Raw genomic sequence first — 17,727 nt, 5'->3', positions numbered from 1 at the left:
GTGACTGAGTAAGACAGTGACTGAGTCACATCTCATGTAGTGTAGTTGTAAATCTATTGACTGACTTCAGGGTCAACTGATCAATACAAAATGGCAGCATGTGTTTGTACTGTATGTGTGTGTGGAAGGGGATGATACATATGCATGTGTACATACAGTATAAGTGTGTGTGTGCGTGGTCAGAAGGTGACACACTGAGCGAGTCTGGAATGCCGTCCTGTGAGGAAGGAGGGAGTAACAATGGAAGGGGGAGGAGAGAGAGAGGGGGGGGGGTAAACCAGTGGGGTAGGTTTGTGTTACTGTATAGATACATAATGCAAAGATGACAGAGAACACACAGAGAGAGGGAGCTGGGAGAGGGAGCTGGGAGGAGGATGAGGATGATGGTAACAGTACTCTCTCCCACTACTACCACAAAACACAGCTTCTGATTGGATCAGCTTGGACTCCTACGTTTCTCTGAAGGTAAGGTGTGTTTCTGTGTCTTTGTTAAATTTGGCTTTAGAGTGAATGGGGCCATGTTGTTGCCAACGGATACGCAGGTGGGAGGCTTTGTGAGCTGGGTGAACAGGTGTTTCTGTAAACTGACACTGGGACTTACCTGAGTCAAGAAAGAACTGGTACACATAGAAAAACACACATTACCATCCAAAGGACGTCAACAAGTCTTCTTGTTGATAGGTGTTATTTATTCATTTTTGGGATCTTCAAACTTTCTGATATAATGATATATCATGTAGCTTAGTTGTACTGTGATGTTTTCGGCTGTTATGCTTTTGGCTGGGATGGTGACAGTTGGGTGACAGTTATTCTGTTCACTGATATGACAGCAGTCTGCACCCATTAGACAGTTAGCTTTGCCTAACGCCCCAGAGATGAAATATTTGACAGTGGGAAGTTATATGTCAATCCGTAGATGAATGACTGGATAACAAGTCAAGAACCCATAACTGAAGGGATGCTTCACTCTAACTTTCACTGGTTGTGAGTACTGTAGTAGATAGTGAGTAAACTATCTTGTACTGAGTAGAGTATCTTGTACTGAGTAGAGTATCTTGTACTGAGTAGAGTATCTTGTATTGAGTAGAGTATCTTGTATTGAGTAGAGAATCTTGTATTGAGTCGAGTATCTTGTATTGAGTAGAGTATCTTGTATTGAGTAGAGTATCTTGTATTGAGTAGAGTATCCTGCACTGAGTAGAGTATCCTGCACTGAGTAGAGTATCTTGTACTGAGTAGAGTATCTTGTACTGAGTAGAGTATCTTGTATTGAGTCGAGTATCTTGTATTGAGTCGAGTATCTTGTATTGAGTCGAGTATCTTGTATTGAGTAGAGTATCTTGTATTGAGTAGAGTATCTTGTATTGAGTAGAGTATCTTGTACTGAGTTGAGTATCTTGTATTGAGTAGAGTATCTTATACTGAGTAGAGTATCTTGTACTGAGTAGAGTATCTTGTACTGAGTAGAGTATCCTGCACTGAGTAGAGTATCTTGCATTGAGTAGAGTATCTTGTATTGAGTAGAGTATCTTGTACTGAGTAGAGTATCTTGTACTGAGTAGAGTATCTTGTACTGAGTATAGTATCTTGTACTGAGTAGAGTATCTTGTATTGAGTAGAGTATCTTGTACTGAGTAGAGTATCTTGTACTGAGTAGAGTATCTTGTACTGAGTAGAGTATCTTGCACTGAGTAGAGTATCTTGTACTGAGTAGAGTATCTTGTATTGAGTAGAGTATCTTGTATTGAGTAGAGTATCTTGTACTGAGTAGAGTATCTTGTACTGAGTAGAGTATCTTGTACTGAGTAGAGTATCTTGTACTGAGTAGAGTATCCTGCACTGAGTAGAGTATCCTGCACTGAGTAGAGTATCTTGTATTGAGTAGAGTATACTGTATTGAGTAGAGTATACTGTATTGAGTAGAGTATCTTGTATTGAATAGAGTATCTTGTACTGAGTAGAGTATCTTGTACTGAGTAGAGTATCTTGTACTGAGTAGAGTATCTTGTATTGAGTAGAGTATCTTGTATTGAGTAGAGTATCTTGTACTGAGTAGAGTATCTTGTACTGAGTAGAGTATCCTGCACTGAGTAGAGTATCCTGCACTGAGTAGAGTATCGTGTACTGAGTAGAGTATCTTGTACTGAGTAGAGTATCTTGTATTGAGTAGAGTATCTTGTATTGAGTAGAGTATATTGTATTGAGTAGAGTATCTTGTATTGAGTCGAGTATCTTGTACTGAGTAGAGTATCTTGTACTGAGTAGAGTATCTTGTACTGAGTAGAGTATCTTGTATTGAGTAGAGTATCTTGTATTGAGTAGAGTATCTTGTATTGAGTAGAGTATCCTGCACTGAGTAGAGTATATTGTATTGAGTAGAGTATCTTGTATTGAGTAGAGTATCTTGTATTGAGTAGAGTATCTTGTATTGAGTAGAGTATCCTGCACTGAGTAGAGTATCTTGCACTGAGTAGAATATCTTGTAGAAAAAAAAGATGCTATCTAGAACCAAAAAGGGTTGGAAAACCTTTGGATAACCTTTTTTGGTTCCATGTAGAACCCTCTGTAGAAAGGGTTACAGGTTACAGGTTACATGGAACCCAAAAGTGTTCTACCTGGAACCAAAAGGGTTCTCACTGGAACCAAAAGGGTTCTACCTGGAACCAAAAAAGGTTATCCAAAGGTTTTCCTATGTAGACAACCCTTTTTGGTTCTAGATAGCACCTTTTTTTCTACAAGATATTCTATAAACCAAAAGGTTTATACCTGGAACCAAAAACGGTCTACCTGGAACAAAAAAGTGTTATCCTATGGGGACAGCTGAAGAACCCTTTTGGAACCCTTTTTCTAAGAGTGTACTGAGTATAGTATCTTGTACTGACAGTATAGTATCTTGTACTGACAGTAGAGTGACTTGTACTGACAGTAGAGTGACTTGTACTGACAGTAGAGTGACTTGTACTGACAGTAGAGTAACTTGTACTGACAGTAGAGTATCTTGTACTGACAGTAGAGTATCTTGTACTGACAATAGAGTATCTTGTACTGACAATAGAGTGACTTGTACTAACAATAGAGTGACTTGTACTGACAGTAGAGTACTTTGTACTGACAGTAGAGTATCTTGTACTGACAATAGAGTGACTTGTACTAACAATAGAGTGACTTGTACTGACAGTAGAGTGACTTGTACTGACAGTAGAGTGACTTGTACTGACAGTAGAGTGACTTGTACTGACAGTAGAGTGACTTGTACTGACAGTAGAGTGGCTTGTACTGACAGTAGAGTAACTTGTACTGACAGTAGAGTATCTTGTACTGACAGTAGAGTAACTTGTACTGACAGTAGAGTAACTTGTACTGACAGTAGAGTGACTTGTACTGACAGTAGAGTAACTTGTACTGAGAGTAGGGTATCTTGTGCTGAGAGTAGGGTATCTTGTGCTGAGAGTAGGGTGTATTGTGCTGAGAGTAGGGTGTATTGTGCTGAGAGTAGTGTGTCTTGTGCTGAGAGTAGGGTGTCTTGTGCTGAGAGTAGGGTGTCTTGTGCTGAGAGTAGGGTGTATTGTGCTGAGAGTAGTGTGTCTTGTGCTGAGAGTAGGGTGTCTTGTGCTGAGAGTAGTGTGTCTTGTGCTGAGAGTAGTGTGTCTTGTGCTGAGAGTAGTGTGTCTTGTACTGAGAGTAGGGTGTCTTGTACTGAGAGTAGTGTGTCTTGTGCTGAGAGTAGGGTGTCTTGTACTGAGAGTAGTGTGTCTTGTGCTGAGAGTAGGGTGTCTTGTGCTGAGAGTAGGGTGTCTTGTGCTGAGAGTAGGGTGTATTGTACTGAGAGTAGGGTGTCTTGTACTGAGAGTAGGGTGTCTTGTGCTGAGAGTAGGGTGTCTTGTGCTGAGAGTAGGGTGTATTGTACTGAGAGTAGGGTGTCTTGTACTGGTAGGAGAGTATGTTGTACAGACAGGAGAGTATGTTGTACAGACAGGAGAGTATGTTGTACTGACAGGAGAGTATGTTGTACAGGTAGGAGAGTATGTTGTACTGGTAGGAGAGTATGTTGTACTGGCAGGAGAGTATGTTGTACTGACAGGAGAGTATGCTGTACTGGCAGGAGAGTATGTTGTACTGACAGGAGAGTATGTTGTACTGACAGGAGAGTATGTTGTACTGGCAGGAGAGTATGTTGTACAGACAGGAGAGTATGTTGTACTGACAGGAGAGTATGTTGTACTGGTAGGAGAGTATGTTGTACTGACAGGAGAGTATGTTGTACTGACAGGAGAGTATGTTGTACTGACAGGAGAGTATGTTGTACTGACAGGAGAGTATGTTGTACTGGCAGGAGAGTATGTTGTACTGACAGGAGAGTATGTTGTACTGACAGGAGAGTATGTTGTACTGACAGGAGAGTATGTTGTACTGACAGGAGAGTATGTTGTACTGACAGGAGAGTATGTTGTACTGGCAGGAGAGTATGTTGTACTGACAGGAGAGTATGTTGTACTGACAGGAGAGTATGTTGTACAGACAGGAGAGTATGTTGTTCCAACAGGCCCAGATTCCCGTCATTTGTGTGAAGAAAAGACGTAAGAGCACTCAGATAAGGCTGCCTTTTGAGAATCCGTAGGCTAGCGAGTAAACTTCCACTGCCATGAGTTCTACTTGCTAACAAGCAATCATTGGAAAATAAAACTGATGACCTACAATTACGATTATCCTACCAACGGGACATTAAGAACTGTAATATCTTGTGTTTCACCGAGTTGTGGCTGAACGACGACACGGACAATATAAAGCTGGAGGGATTTTCAATGCACCGGCAGAACAGAGAAGCTATGTCTGATAAGACGAGGGGTGGGTGTGTGTCTTTTTGTGAATAACAGCTGGTGCGCGATGTCTAATATTAAAGAAGTCTTGAGGTATTGCTCGCTTGAGGTAGAGTACCTTATGATAAGCTGTAGACCACACTATCTACCAAGAGAGTTCTCATCTATATTATTCGTAGCCGTCTATTTACCACCCCAGACCGATGCTGGCACTAAGACTGCACTCAACCAGCTCTATAGAGCCATAAGCAAACAAGAACATGCTCACCCAGAAGCGGCGCTCCTAGTGGTCGGGAACTTTAATGCAGGCAAACTTAAATCAGTTTGACCAAATTTTTACCAGAATTTCACGTGTGCAACCAGAGGGAAAAACCTATTTTACTCCACAAACAGAGATGCATACAAAGCTCTCCCTCACCCTCCATTTGGCAAATATGTCCATAATTCTATCCTCCTGATTCCTGCTTACAAGCAAAAACTAAAGCAGGAAGTACCAGTGACTCACTCAATACGGAAGTGGTCAGATGACGCGGATGCTACGCTACAGGACTGTTTTGCTAGCACATACTGGAATATGTTCCGAGAGTCATCCAATGGCGTTGAGGAGTATACCACCTCAGTCATTGGCTTCATCAATAAGTGCATCGACGACGTCATCCCCACATTGACCGTACGTACATATTCAACCATGGATTACAGGCAACATCCGCATTGAGCTAAAGGCTAGTGCTGCCGCTTTCAAGGAGTGGGACACTAATCCGGATGCCTATAAGAAATCCGGCCCTCAGACGAACCATCAAACAAGCAAAGCCTCAATACAGGATTTAGATTGAGTCCTACTACACCGGCTATGATGCTCGTCGGATGTGGCAGGGCTTGAAAACTATTACGGACTACAAATGGAAACCTAGACGCGAGCTGCCCAGTGACACGAGCCTACCAAAGGAGCTAAATGCCTTGTATGCTCGCTTCGAGGCAAGCAACACTGAAGCATGTACGAGAGCACCAGCTGTTCTAGATGACTGTGTGATAATGCTCTCGGTAGCCGATGTGAGCAAGACCTTAAACAGGTCAACATTCACAAAGCCGCAGGGCCAGATGGATTACCAGGACGTGTACTCAAAGCATGCACTGACCAACTGACAAGTGTCTTCACTGACATTTTCAACCTCTCCCTGACCGAGTCTGTAATACCTACATGTTCCAAGCAGACCACCATAGTCCCTGTGCCCAAGGAAGTGAAAGTAACCTGCCTAAATGATTACCGCCCCGTAGCACTCACGTCGGTAACCATGAAGTGCTTTGAAAGGCTGATCTTGACTCACGTCAACAGCATCCTCCCGGAAACCCTAGACCCACTCCAATTCGCATACCGCCCCAAGAGATCCACAGATGACGCAATCTCAATCGCACTCCACACTGCCCTTTCTCACCTGGACAAAATTAACACCTACGTGAGAATGCTATTCATTGACTACAGCTCAGCGTTCAACACCATAGTGCCCACGAAGCTCATCACTAAGCTAAGGACCCTGGGACTAAACACCTCCCACTGCAACTGGATCCTGGACTTCCTGACGGACCGCCTCCAGGTGGTAAGGGTAGGCATCAACACGTCTGTCACGCTGATTCTCAACACTGTGGCCCCTCAGGGGTGTGTACTTAGTCCCCTCCTGTACTCCCTGTTCACCCACGACTGCGTGGCCAAACACGACTCCAACACCATCATTAAGTTTGCTGACGACACAACAGTGATAGGCCTGATCACCGACAATGATGAGACAGCCTATAGGGAGGAGGTCAGAGAACTGGCAGTGTGGTGCCAGGACAACAACCTCTCCCTCAATGTGGAGCGGTCGAGAGTTTCAAGTTCCTTGGTGTTAACATCACCAATGATCTATCATGGTCAAAACACACCAAGACAGTTGTGAAGAGGGCACGGCAAAACCTTTTCCGCTTCAGGAGACTGAAAATATTTGTCATGGGTCCCCAGGTCCTCAAAAAGTTCTACAGCTGCACCATCGAGAGCATCCTGACCGGTTGCATCACTGCCTAGCATCTGACTGTAAGACGCTACAGAGGTTAATGCGTACGGCCCAGTACATAACTGGGGCCAAGCTTCCTGCAATCCAGGACTTATATAATAGGCGGTGTCTGAGGAAAGCCCATAAAATTGTCAGAGACTCCAGTCACCCAAGTCATAGGCTGTTTTTGTCTACTATTGCACCGCAAACGTTACCGGAGTGCCAAGTCTAGGACCAAAAGGCTCCTTAACAGGTTCTACCTCCAAGCCATAAGACTGCTGAACAATTAATCAAATTGCCACCCGGACTATTACATTGACCCCCCCCTCCATTTGTTTTGTACACTGCTGCTACTGGTTGTTTATTATCTATGCATAGTCACTTCACCCCTACCTACATGTACAAATTACCTCTAACCTGTACCCCCGCACACTGACTCGGTACCGGTACCCCTGTCACGATCGTCTTCGGGGGAAAGAGAGAAGGACCAAGGCGCAGCGTGATACGAATACATTCTTCTATTTATTTAACACGAAACTAAGAACACTTAAACAAACTAATCAAAACAACAAAAAGAACGTGAAGCTATATATATAAAGTGCAGACACAAGCAACCAATACATAGACAATAACCCACGAAATACCCAACGAAAATGGCTGCCTAAATATGGCTCCCAATCAGAGACAACGATAAACAGCTGCCTCTAATTGAGAACCAATCTAGGCAACCATAGACATACAAAACACCTAGACTAGTAAACACCCCATAAACATACAAAACCCCTAGACAAGACAAAACACATACATCCCCCATGTCACACCCTGACCTAACCAAAATAATAAAGAAAACAAAGATAACTAAGGTCAGGGCATGACAACCCCCTGTATATAGCCTCGTTATTTTTTTTATTTTTTTACTTTAGTTTATTTGGTAAATATTTTCTTAACTCTTCTTGAATTGCACTGTTGGTTAGGGCTTGTAAGTAAGCATTTCACAGTAAGGTCTACGCTTGTTGTATTTGGCGCATGTGACAAATAAAGTTTGATTTTATCTTGTACTGAATAGAGTATCTTGTACAGACGGTAAATAGATGAGTAAATAAACTGGTGGTTCAGTAGGTTGGAACATGCTGATTGCAACACCAGAGTTGAGGGTCTGATTCCCACACGGGCCCCCATATACTGAGTGGCTTTGTATAGAAGTCCATTACCATGCTATTGTTCTAACAGCAGGTCAACAGTACCCTACGGTAGTGACAGTGTAGATATCAGTAGCTCCATCTGAAAGCAGTGCCCATACAAACTGCATGGAAAGCAGTTTCACTCAGTTCCGCTTCTGTTACAATCTTATCTGATCACATTCAACTCTGTTTGACTGAGCCCTTTGTGGAGCACTTTGAATCTCTGTCTGTGTTTTGATTGTTTCATTTGACGAGAGAGTGCATGCATATGCGTGTGTGTGTGCGAGAGAGAGAGAGAGAGAGAGAGAGAGACAGAGAGACAGATAGAGAGAGAAAGAGAGTGAGAAAGAAGGAAGGAAAGAGAGAGATTAGGCTGTATCTGTTTCCTAGTGTCAGAGTGGATTGTTGTCTGATTGGTTTTTCCAGTTTGATTTTAGGTTGTCGCCAGTCCAGTCGACCCAGGACATGTTTCTAGTGTAAACAGCTGTTAGGACATACCCATTTAAGTGACGTGTTTAGGTGGTGAGTGTGTGTGTGTGCAGAGGGAGACCTCTATGTGAATGGACTCATTGAGTCAGAATGAGGGGAATGTATGGAAGGCAGCAGAGTTTCACTGATGAGGTAACCTCACTTAACTGAGATGGTGGTTGGATGGAGACTTACTATAGAGTTTGGAATGTTCCTTTTTTCAACTGAATTGTTTTGTTCACTCGTTTTTTGTTGTTGACACTTTCGTTTCTTTATATATCTCTCTTTTTCTATATTTTTTCTCTCTGTCTCTCTCTCTTTCTGTCATCTCCTTTTCAGTCTTTCTCTTTTCTGTCTCTCTTTGTCTCTTTCTGTCTCTGTCATCTCCATTCCTGTCTCTCTCTCTCTCTCTCTCTGTCTCTCTCTCTCTCTCTCTCTCTGATGACTGTAATCTGGCTACTGTGTGCTACTAACTGTACTGTATCATTACATTTGACCATAGTGTCCAGAATACCGTTACCTCAGCATTCCTAACCATTTCATTTCAAAGATGGAATTTTCTCAGTAAAAATATGCAATGTTTTTCATATGTAAATATAACATAACATAACATTTGCCATATGATATATTTCTTTATGTTTGCAATGTTCTGAGGCTTATGTGTGACCGCTCACCCAGGAAAACTTGACTGCTGAGGACCTCTGTTTGACTACTGGAGCCGACACCACAGAGAGGAATGGACAGAGAGGGAAGGAGAACTAACAATCATCTCTGAGTGTGTGGGAGACAGAAATGCAGAGAATCTTCATGGATGGAATCTCAAACCTGTGGATATACAAGTGAGTGTCTGTTGATATCTGGAACCCCAAACATGAGCAGATTGCAGTTCAACCACTCTGACGTTTCTGCTGGGGCAGACAAACACCTTTCCTACCAGGCCTGTGCTGCTGTCGAAGGCTTCTGTGATGATTTTGACCAGTGGTTAAACTGCAAAAAGGATTACTGGGATTCTTAAACTGTCACCTTTTACTACATACTACATTTGGAATAATTCAACTCGCACTGGCCCATTCCCCAGTGAGGGGAAATACACAACAGGCTCCACAATGGCCACCGGACAGTTGAGACAGAGTGGTGGTGTGAGGGACGTGATCCCAGAGGATGGCAGTGACAGGGGAGGAAACTGTGGCAATGCAGGGAAGTTGGCTGGAGACCGGGGCAGGACAGAGTGGAGAAGGATAAACCTGCCCAAAAGGAGTAAGAGTTTAGACTGGAGAGGAAGGGGGGCTAGCGCTGGCGAGGGGCTCAGGACGGGGCTGCTGAGGTGTTCTGGGAACCTAGGGGGGTCCACACTTAAACGAGCAGAGAGTTTGGAGAGTAGGGGGGCAGGAGAGAGCAATGTGTTGTCCAGGGTGAAGGCCTTTAACTCAGTTGGACCAGGGGAAGTGATGAGCCCCGTTGGGGGGTCAGAGTGTTCCCTTGGTGAAGGGGTGTCCCCTGTGGGTCTAGGGTATGTGGCTCTATCTCTGGAGAGGGCCAGTGGGGGCCAGTCCCTCCCCACCAGGCTGAGGTCTAGTCCAGGTCCTGGGTCTGGAACCAGAAAACCAGCCCGTGGATCTCTTGGATCCTCCAGGGGTCAGAATATCTGGGACCGGATACAGAAGCTCTATGGGACTACTGGACCTGATAAAGCTACTAACAGAGATGAGGATGTGAAGGACTCAACCAGAACCAAGCGTCTCTCAGCACCGGTAGGAGACTGGTCTCTATTGGAGAGGGATGGGGGGGATACAGCAGCCAATCGCAGGAAGTCCACCACAGACTCTGTATTTGTCTCCCCCCTCTCCTCCCCCTTTTCCTCCCCCTTTCCCTCCCCCCTCAGTGGTTTATCCAGGGGGGAGAGGAACGGCCTGCTCTCACACACACTCCTGGTAGAACAGAACACCACACACACACTCCTGGTAGAACAGAACACCACACACACACCCCTGGTAGAACAGAACACCACACACACACCCCTGGTAGAACAGAACACCACACACACACCCCTGGTAGAACAGAACACCACACACACACCCCTGGTAGAACAGAACACCACACACACACCCCTGGTAGAACAGAACACCACACACACACCCCTGGTAGAACAGAACACCACACACACACCCCTGGTAGAACAGAACACCACACACACTACACACACACCACAGAGACATCAGAGTAGTGCAGTCAAGGTGTCTGGTTTGAGCCCCTCAGTGTCTCTGGTGTCAGGGTGGACCACACCCACACTCTCATACAAACCCTCACACACACCGTTAGTGGAGGGGTCATCAGTGTGCATTAGGGACCCCTCACTATCCCCTCCAATAGGAGACAAACAGGAGAGAGGGATTAAGGAGGTGACAAACACTGTGGGCAGAAAGAGTGGAAGTAGTGAAGACAGCGAAAAGGAGAGAATAAGGGTGGGGAGCATGGCTCAGGAAAAAGAGAAATGGACTGATGTCGAAGGAAAAAGGCACAAGAAAAAGGAGGTGGAGAAGCGAGGGAGAGATAACGCTGAAGTCTCTCTCCCCCAGCACAGACTATCAGTGACACCCACCAGGGACTCTCCGCCTATCACAACGTCCGGAGTAGGGGTCACCACAGGGTCAAACCCCCTCCTGACCAATCAATCTGACACCTATGACGGGAGCAAGACCCCTGGTAGAGGCGTAGCCAGGGAACAGAGCCTGTCAGAAGATGTGTTTGAAGCCAACACCCCACAGAGGATAACATTACAGAACACTGAAATTACCAAATTACCTGGGAAACTGGTAGTGCCCTCTGCAGCCAGTGTGAGGAACAAGATCCACCAGTTTGAAGCTCTGACACAGACATCTCAGGTCCCAGTGCCCAACTACCTGAAGCCCAGACGGGCTTTCTCTGTCCCGGAGCAGCTCAGTGAGTCTGGAGAGGGAGTCAGGAAGAGTGGGTTGGATAGACAGGTAGGTGGGGTGAGGGGAGTATGGGAGAGAGGGAGAGGAGAGGGAGGGATTGTAATTATGGATAGGGTGAGAGGACGAGGAGAAGGGGTATGGAAGAGTGTGCCAGATAAAGCACTTGGTGGAGGGAGAGGAGGTGAGGTAGTGCGAGAAGAGAGGAAGACTGATAGAGGATGGGCGGTGAGGTCTATGTCAGTGGATGAGGTGAGGCTGGGGAGCAGGGAGAGAAGGGGAGTAGGGGAGAGAGGGGGAGTGGGGGAGACAGGAGGAGTGGGGGAGAATGCTGTTGGCTCTGGTACGTTTTCCAACCTCAAGGGTAAACTAGACATCCCTCTGAATGGCAAAACCACTAGAGACACTCTGAGAGACTTTTCCATTGATGAGCCAGACCTCCCCAATCACACAGTCACACCCCAGGACTGGAGTAGGAGAGGCACCAACACAAAGACTACTACAGTCACTGCCAAGGACCCTTCATCCTCCCAGCTGTCTAACTCTATGAAAAACTCCAATGACGTTCCAGGTGGCCCTGACCAGTCTAGGAGGCCTCACAGTAGAGACTCACCTAACCTGCCATCTCCAGTGAGCGATGACGACAAGACACCCACCAACACCCCCCAGAACTCCCCCTTCCACCCCCAGAACACACCTCCCACCTCCCCACACCTCCCCACTACTTCCCTGCAGCCTAAACACCAACAGGGTGTAGATTCAGACCTGGCTGCCCTGAAGAACCCTCCAGTCTCCACACACACAGCCCAGGGTAGGGTCACTACTGACCCTGCTATCCCAGTCTCACACTCTGGCCTGGGGAGGGATTCCCTGTCCCTTCTCCTCACCTCCTCCTCCCCCAGCAGCCTACCCCTCCTCCCCACTCTGGCTCGATGGAACTCAGAGGAGGGGGGATGGAGTGATGAGGATACTGATGATGAAGGTACAGAGAAGGACGAGGACTCCACCTACGACTCAGACTCTGCTGAATCCTCGGTGACCGTCACCAGCGCCATGAGCCAATCACATCGCAGGAGCTTCTCTCTCAGGTGGGTCACTTCTGTTTTCAACTGATGATGAAAATACTACGCTAACACAACAAGCACCATGTTTAAAAGTCAATTAACAGCTAGAAAGGTGTGACTATTGTCAGGCTACCTGTTACTTGTTTTTATCTAATCATTCAACTTTATCTTTGAGTTTATTCCCCCACTATGTCTCTCCCCTCAGTCTGGCAGAGCTGTGTAACTTCGGAGAGGTGGACTATGATCCCCAGTCTTCCTCTGACAGTGAGGAGTGGCCGTCCAGCCGGTCAGCCAGCCGGTCAGCCAGCCGGTCAGCCAGCCTGTCGTCTGACGTGTCGGCACTGTCCTGTGTGTCTGTCCTGGGCAGTGATGAGCTGAACCGCCTGCTGGACGACGTAAAGGGCCTGGGGGACACAACGCTGCAGGCACTACAACTATCTTCACTATACCAGACTAAACAACCAGCTAAAACATTACATTAGTGTTATTCCATTCTAATTAGCATTAATAATAGCATCAGTATTTGTCAATGCTCAACTGCCATCTTGTGCTGTTGCTGTTCTATGGCCCTCGCTATCTCTCCCCGCTCTATAGAACTATGAGGATGTCCAGGTGGTGGTTCTCCATAAGGATGTTGGTGTGGGACTGGGCTTCACCATGGCAGGAGGAGTGGACCAGAACAAACCTGTCATTGTGAGTACTACTCAACTAGTACCAATGCTTCCATGTTTCTGTGAGCGACTCAGGTCGCCCACACAATTCAAGACCACATTAGCCCACTGATCTAAAGCCTAGGCATCATGTTTTTTCACTTCCGGGTCTACTCTGACCTCTGGTGTTTGTCTTCCAGGTCCATAAGGTGTTCCCGGCAGGGGTGGCTGCTAAGGAGGGATCCATCCAGGAGGGAGACAAGGTCCTGTCAATCAACGGCACAGCGCTGTGTGGCTCCTCCCACTGGGAGGTGCTGAGGACACTAAGGAGGGCACGGACTCAGGGGATGGGCGTGGTTGTTTTGAGGAGAGGGGGGGTAACAGACCCCCGTAAGGGAGGAACAGTGACTGACAGTCGAGGAGGGACACAGACAGAGCCTGCTAACACTGGTGAGATGGATCAGCTGGTTGGAGCATTGCAGTAGCACTTTTTAGAACTGTGGTAAACGTTATCTAAAGCAGAACAACATTGATCAATGTTCCAAAGTCATTTAACAGCTTCTCTCTTCTCACCCTGAACATGTTGTTTTTCCACAGCTTCTCTCTTCTCACCCTGAACCTGTTGTTTTTCCACAGCTTCTCTCTTCTCACCCTGAACCTGTTGTTTTTCCACAGCTTCTCTCTTCTCACCCTGAACCTGTTGTTTTTCCACAGCTTCTCTCTTCTCACCCTGAACCTGTTGTTTTTCCACAGCTTCTCTTCTCACCCTGAACCTGTTGTTTCTCCACAGCTTCTCTCTTCTCACCCTGAACCTGTTGTTTTTCCACAGCTTCTCTCTTCTCACCCTGAACCTGTTGTTTTTCCACAGCTTCTCTCTTCTCACCCTGAACCTGTTGTTTTTCCACAGCTTCTTTCTTCTCACCCTGAACCTGTTGTTTTTCCACAGCTTCTCTCTTCTCACCCTGAACCTGTTGTTTTTCCACAGCTTCTCTCTTCTCACCCTGAACCTGTTGTTTTTCCACAGCTTCTCTCTTATCACCCTGAACCTGTTGTTTTTCCACAGCTTCTCTCTTCTCACCCTGAACCTGTTGTTTTTCCACAGCTTCTCTCTTCTCACCCTGAACCTGTTGTTTTTTCCACAGCTTCTCTCTTCTCACCCTGAACCTGTTGTTTTTCCACAGCTTCTCTCTTCTCACCCTGAACCTGTTGTTTTTCCACAGCTTCTCTCTTCTCACCCTGAACCTGTTGTTTTTCCACAGCTTCTCTCTTCTCACCCTGAACCTGTTGTTTTTCCACAGCTTCTTTCTTCTCACCCTGAACCTGTTGTTTTTTCACAGCTTCTCTCTTCTCACCCTGAACCTGTTGTTTTTCCACAGCTTCTCTCTTATCATCCTAAACCTGTTGTTTTGACAGAGAACGTAGGCAAATGTGTGTGTTTTGACTGTGGGTGTGTATCCTGTGTGTCAGGTCAGAGGATGTGTGTGAGGCTGGAGAAGCGCAGCAGAGACCTGGGCTTCAGTCTGGAGGGAGGAGTGGGTTCCAGCCTGGGAGACAAACCCCTGACCGTACAGAAACTCTTCCTGGGTGAGAGGTCAACCTACCTACAAAATATAGTAGTATTAATGAACGTTACTTGATCATCTATTTTATTCCTATTACTGTTTCCTCCCTATTGAAAAGATTATATATTCTGTTTTCATGTTATCATCTTGTGTATATATTCTGTTTTCATGTTATCATCTTGTGTATATATTCTGTTTTCATGTTATCATCTTGTGTATATATTCTGTTTTCATGTATTTTCAAGAGGACCATAATGGAAATAAGTTTAAAGTTTTTTGTCATTCTCGTTGATTTAAAAACTGCAGTAATGCATTGTGTCCACACATATTGTGTTTTTAAATGGCCAAATAAATCAAATACACTTACTGTATATCACCAGATGGTAGTGGAGATGGCCTTTCTATTGAGTTCATTCAAATGAATGTCTCTTTAGTCAGCCGAAACACGTGTGTCAAACTCCAAGCTCAGACCATTGGTTATGAGGTGTCTGATAAAGATATCAAGGTAAACATCCACTAACAATAAGCCCCTCTTCTCTTTCAGGTGGTCCAGTGAACCAGGTGTCTCCAGGGGATGAGGTGTTGGAGATCGAGGGTGTGAGCTTGGTGGGCCTGAGGAGGCTGGAGGCCTGGACCATGATCAGAACACTGCCCCCTGGGCCTGTGGATGTGGTACTACACCGTCCTTACAAACCACAGTGACAGGAATGAACATTGATATGTACCCTCGATATGTTTATAACAAGGCACTGAAGCATTGTACTCCTATGAGGTTGAAGTGAGGGTTGCCAATCTGATTCTGGATATGTGGTTCGGGTCAACTTCTGCCTCAAGTGAGAGGGATAATATGTATTGCACCAGTCATACGATAACAAAGCACTGAAGAGACCAGTAAACTTTGAGGAGAGGGCCTGTCTGTATATAGGGTCAACCCAGGGTATGAAGAGGGAGAGAGAGATCAATACAGAGGGCATTTGTTTAATTTTGTAGAAATATGCCTAATGTTTCTTTAATACCTAGTCTGCCCATTGTTTTATATGATGAAATGTAAGGAGTTTGTATATGGCTGTAATATATATTGTGACTAGAAAGGTCATATCCATTCTCTGTCTACTTGCTGTTATTAAATCCTACAATAACCCCATGGTTGAAAACGGTCCCTGTTTAAACACAGTACATGGCGGCAGGTAGCCAAGCGGTTAAGCGCATTAGGCCAGTAATTTACTTGGTGTAAAATATGTTTATGTGCCCTTGAGCAAGGCACTTAACCCTAATTACTGCTGTAATTCACTCTGGATAAGAGCATCTGCTAAATTACTCAAATGTAAATGTACATTGTTTTACTTACAGGGGGCGCTAGAGGATCACATATTATCTGGCCACCTATGCTGCCCACAAATATACTCTGTTCTCAGGGATAGGTGTGTGTGTGTGTGTGTGTGTGTGTGTGTGTGTGTGTGTGTGTGTGTGTGTGTGTGTGTGTGTGTGTGTGTGTGTGTGTGTGTGTGTGTGTGTGTGTGTGTGTGTGTGTGTGTGTGTGTGTGTGTGTGTGTGTGTGTGTGTGTGTGTGTGTGTGTGTGTGTGTGTGTGTGAGTGCATCTGTGCACGTGCAATGAGGCTCTTAGGTGTAGTTTATAGGCCTATATGTGTTTATGCAATGTCTCATGTCTCAGTGACACATCGCGTTCGAATTACACTCATAAATGTCACTGATTAACGTCACTCATTAATTAGCGACAGGTCAGGTTAGAAGGACGCAACTTGTCAAAAGACACTGCTCTTGGTGGGATGGGTTCTCATTGGATGGGTCTCCCTCCCTGACACCTGACCATGTGATAAGATGGCATTAGGCAATAGCCGATGTAATACTAAGCTTAGCTTTTTCTGTCCTTAACAAGAGAATAATGACCAAGCTGCGTTTCATTAGTGTCCGTCTTCCCTGCGTCATTATCTCCTCATTATCGGTACTGTCTTTTTATTATCCTGAGGGTTTCATCAGGGACTGTTCAGGAGAAGTGACTTTTCATAACGTTCAGATAGAAATGTCTTTTCTAGAGCAGACACATGGGTCTGTCATGTAGCATACAGAGTTGTGCCAGCTCTAAGCACATATTTTCTTCTTTAATTTACCTGAAATTGAAGGGCAGTTCACTTGCCTTCCTCAGTTGTGTTTGTTCGCTCTTTCATTTTTCTCTGTGGTTTATTAATTACAGTAGATTACTCAACACTGTTACAAGAGTGGTCAATGTGGTTATATTGACCTATCTTATCACTCTGGTGGAGTTGTCAACAAAGGCTTAATTAATGATTAGTCGCCTAGTTGGCACAGGCCTACATTAGGTTTGCCAAAAGAACCAAAGGGCAGTGTTTTACGATTGTGAAGTTCTTTTGAAATGTACTAATAATGAAGAATCAGAATACACAAATGGGCATGCACGCACACGGACACATGCACAAAAACACACATGCACAAACACACACACACACACACACACACACACACACACACACACACACACACACACACACACACACACACACACACACACACACACACACACACACACACACACACACACACACACACACGGCACCTTAGGAGATCATGTTGTTAAAGATGCTAAACCCCCCGGAAGGTCACATGGTCCTTATCTAATTCCCTGTGGTATCTTTAGGGTCAGGTGGGGTTGTAAACACAGCATACAGATATTATACACTGCTCTTACACAACGCTCACTCAATATTGAACTGCATTTTACTCAATACAAAGAAGACTAGAGAAACAAGGGAAGACAGTCAGAGATGTGTTGCAATACTTCATTTTAAGCCCAGATAAGTAGATCTCGGGTTAAAACTATGATGATGTTCTAATTATATTTATATCGGACAAAACAGCGCAAAGGATATGCCTAGCTAGTTACCTTGGTAGCTAGGTAGCTAGGTAGCTAGTTAGCTTGGTAGCTTGGTAGCTTGGTAGCTAGGTAGCTTGGTAGCTTTCAAGATAGCAATATCAATCTGGTATTAAACT

General features: G+C 45.3%; 1 protein-coding gene across 1 annotated transcript; it reads left to right on the top strand.

Annotated features, from left to right (window-relative positions):
* Positions 1 to 341: 341 nt before the first annotated feature.
* Positions 342 to 15,834, top strand: LOC129856798 (uncharacterized). Its single transcript, XM_055924510.1, has 7 exons — positions 342 to 465; positions 9,169 to 12,511; positions 12,693 to 12,912; positions 13,082 to 13,180; positions 13,338 to 13,587; positions 14,605 to 14,721; positions 15,244 to 15,834. The coding sequence occupies exons 2-7, from the start codon at positions 9,597 to 9,599 to the stop codon at positions 15,399 to 15,401; spliced, it is 3,759 nt and encodes a 1,252-aa protein (XP_055780485.1). The 5' UTR covers positions 342 to 465; positions 9,169 to 9,596; the 3' UTR covers positions 15,402 to 15,834.
* The last annotated feature ends 1,893 nt before the right edge of the window (positions 15,835 to 17,727 follow it).

Source organism: Salvelinus fontinalis, chromosome 6, assembly GCF_029448725.1.
Source record: "Salvelinus fontinalis isolate EN_2023a chromosome 6, ASM2944872v1, whole genome shotgun sequence".
NCBI classification, from domain to species: Eukaryota; Metazoa; Chordata; class Actinopteri; order Salmoniformes; family Salmonidae; genus Salvelinus; species Salvelinus fontinalis.
This window is presented reverse-complemented; position numbering and strand designations above follow the sequence as displayed.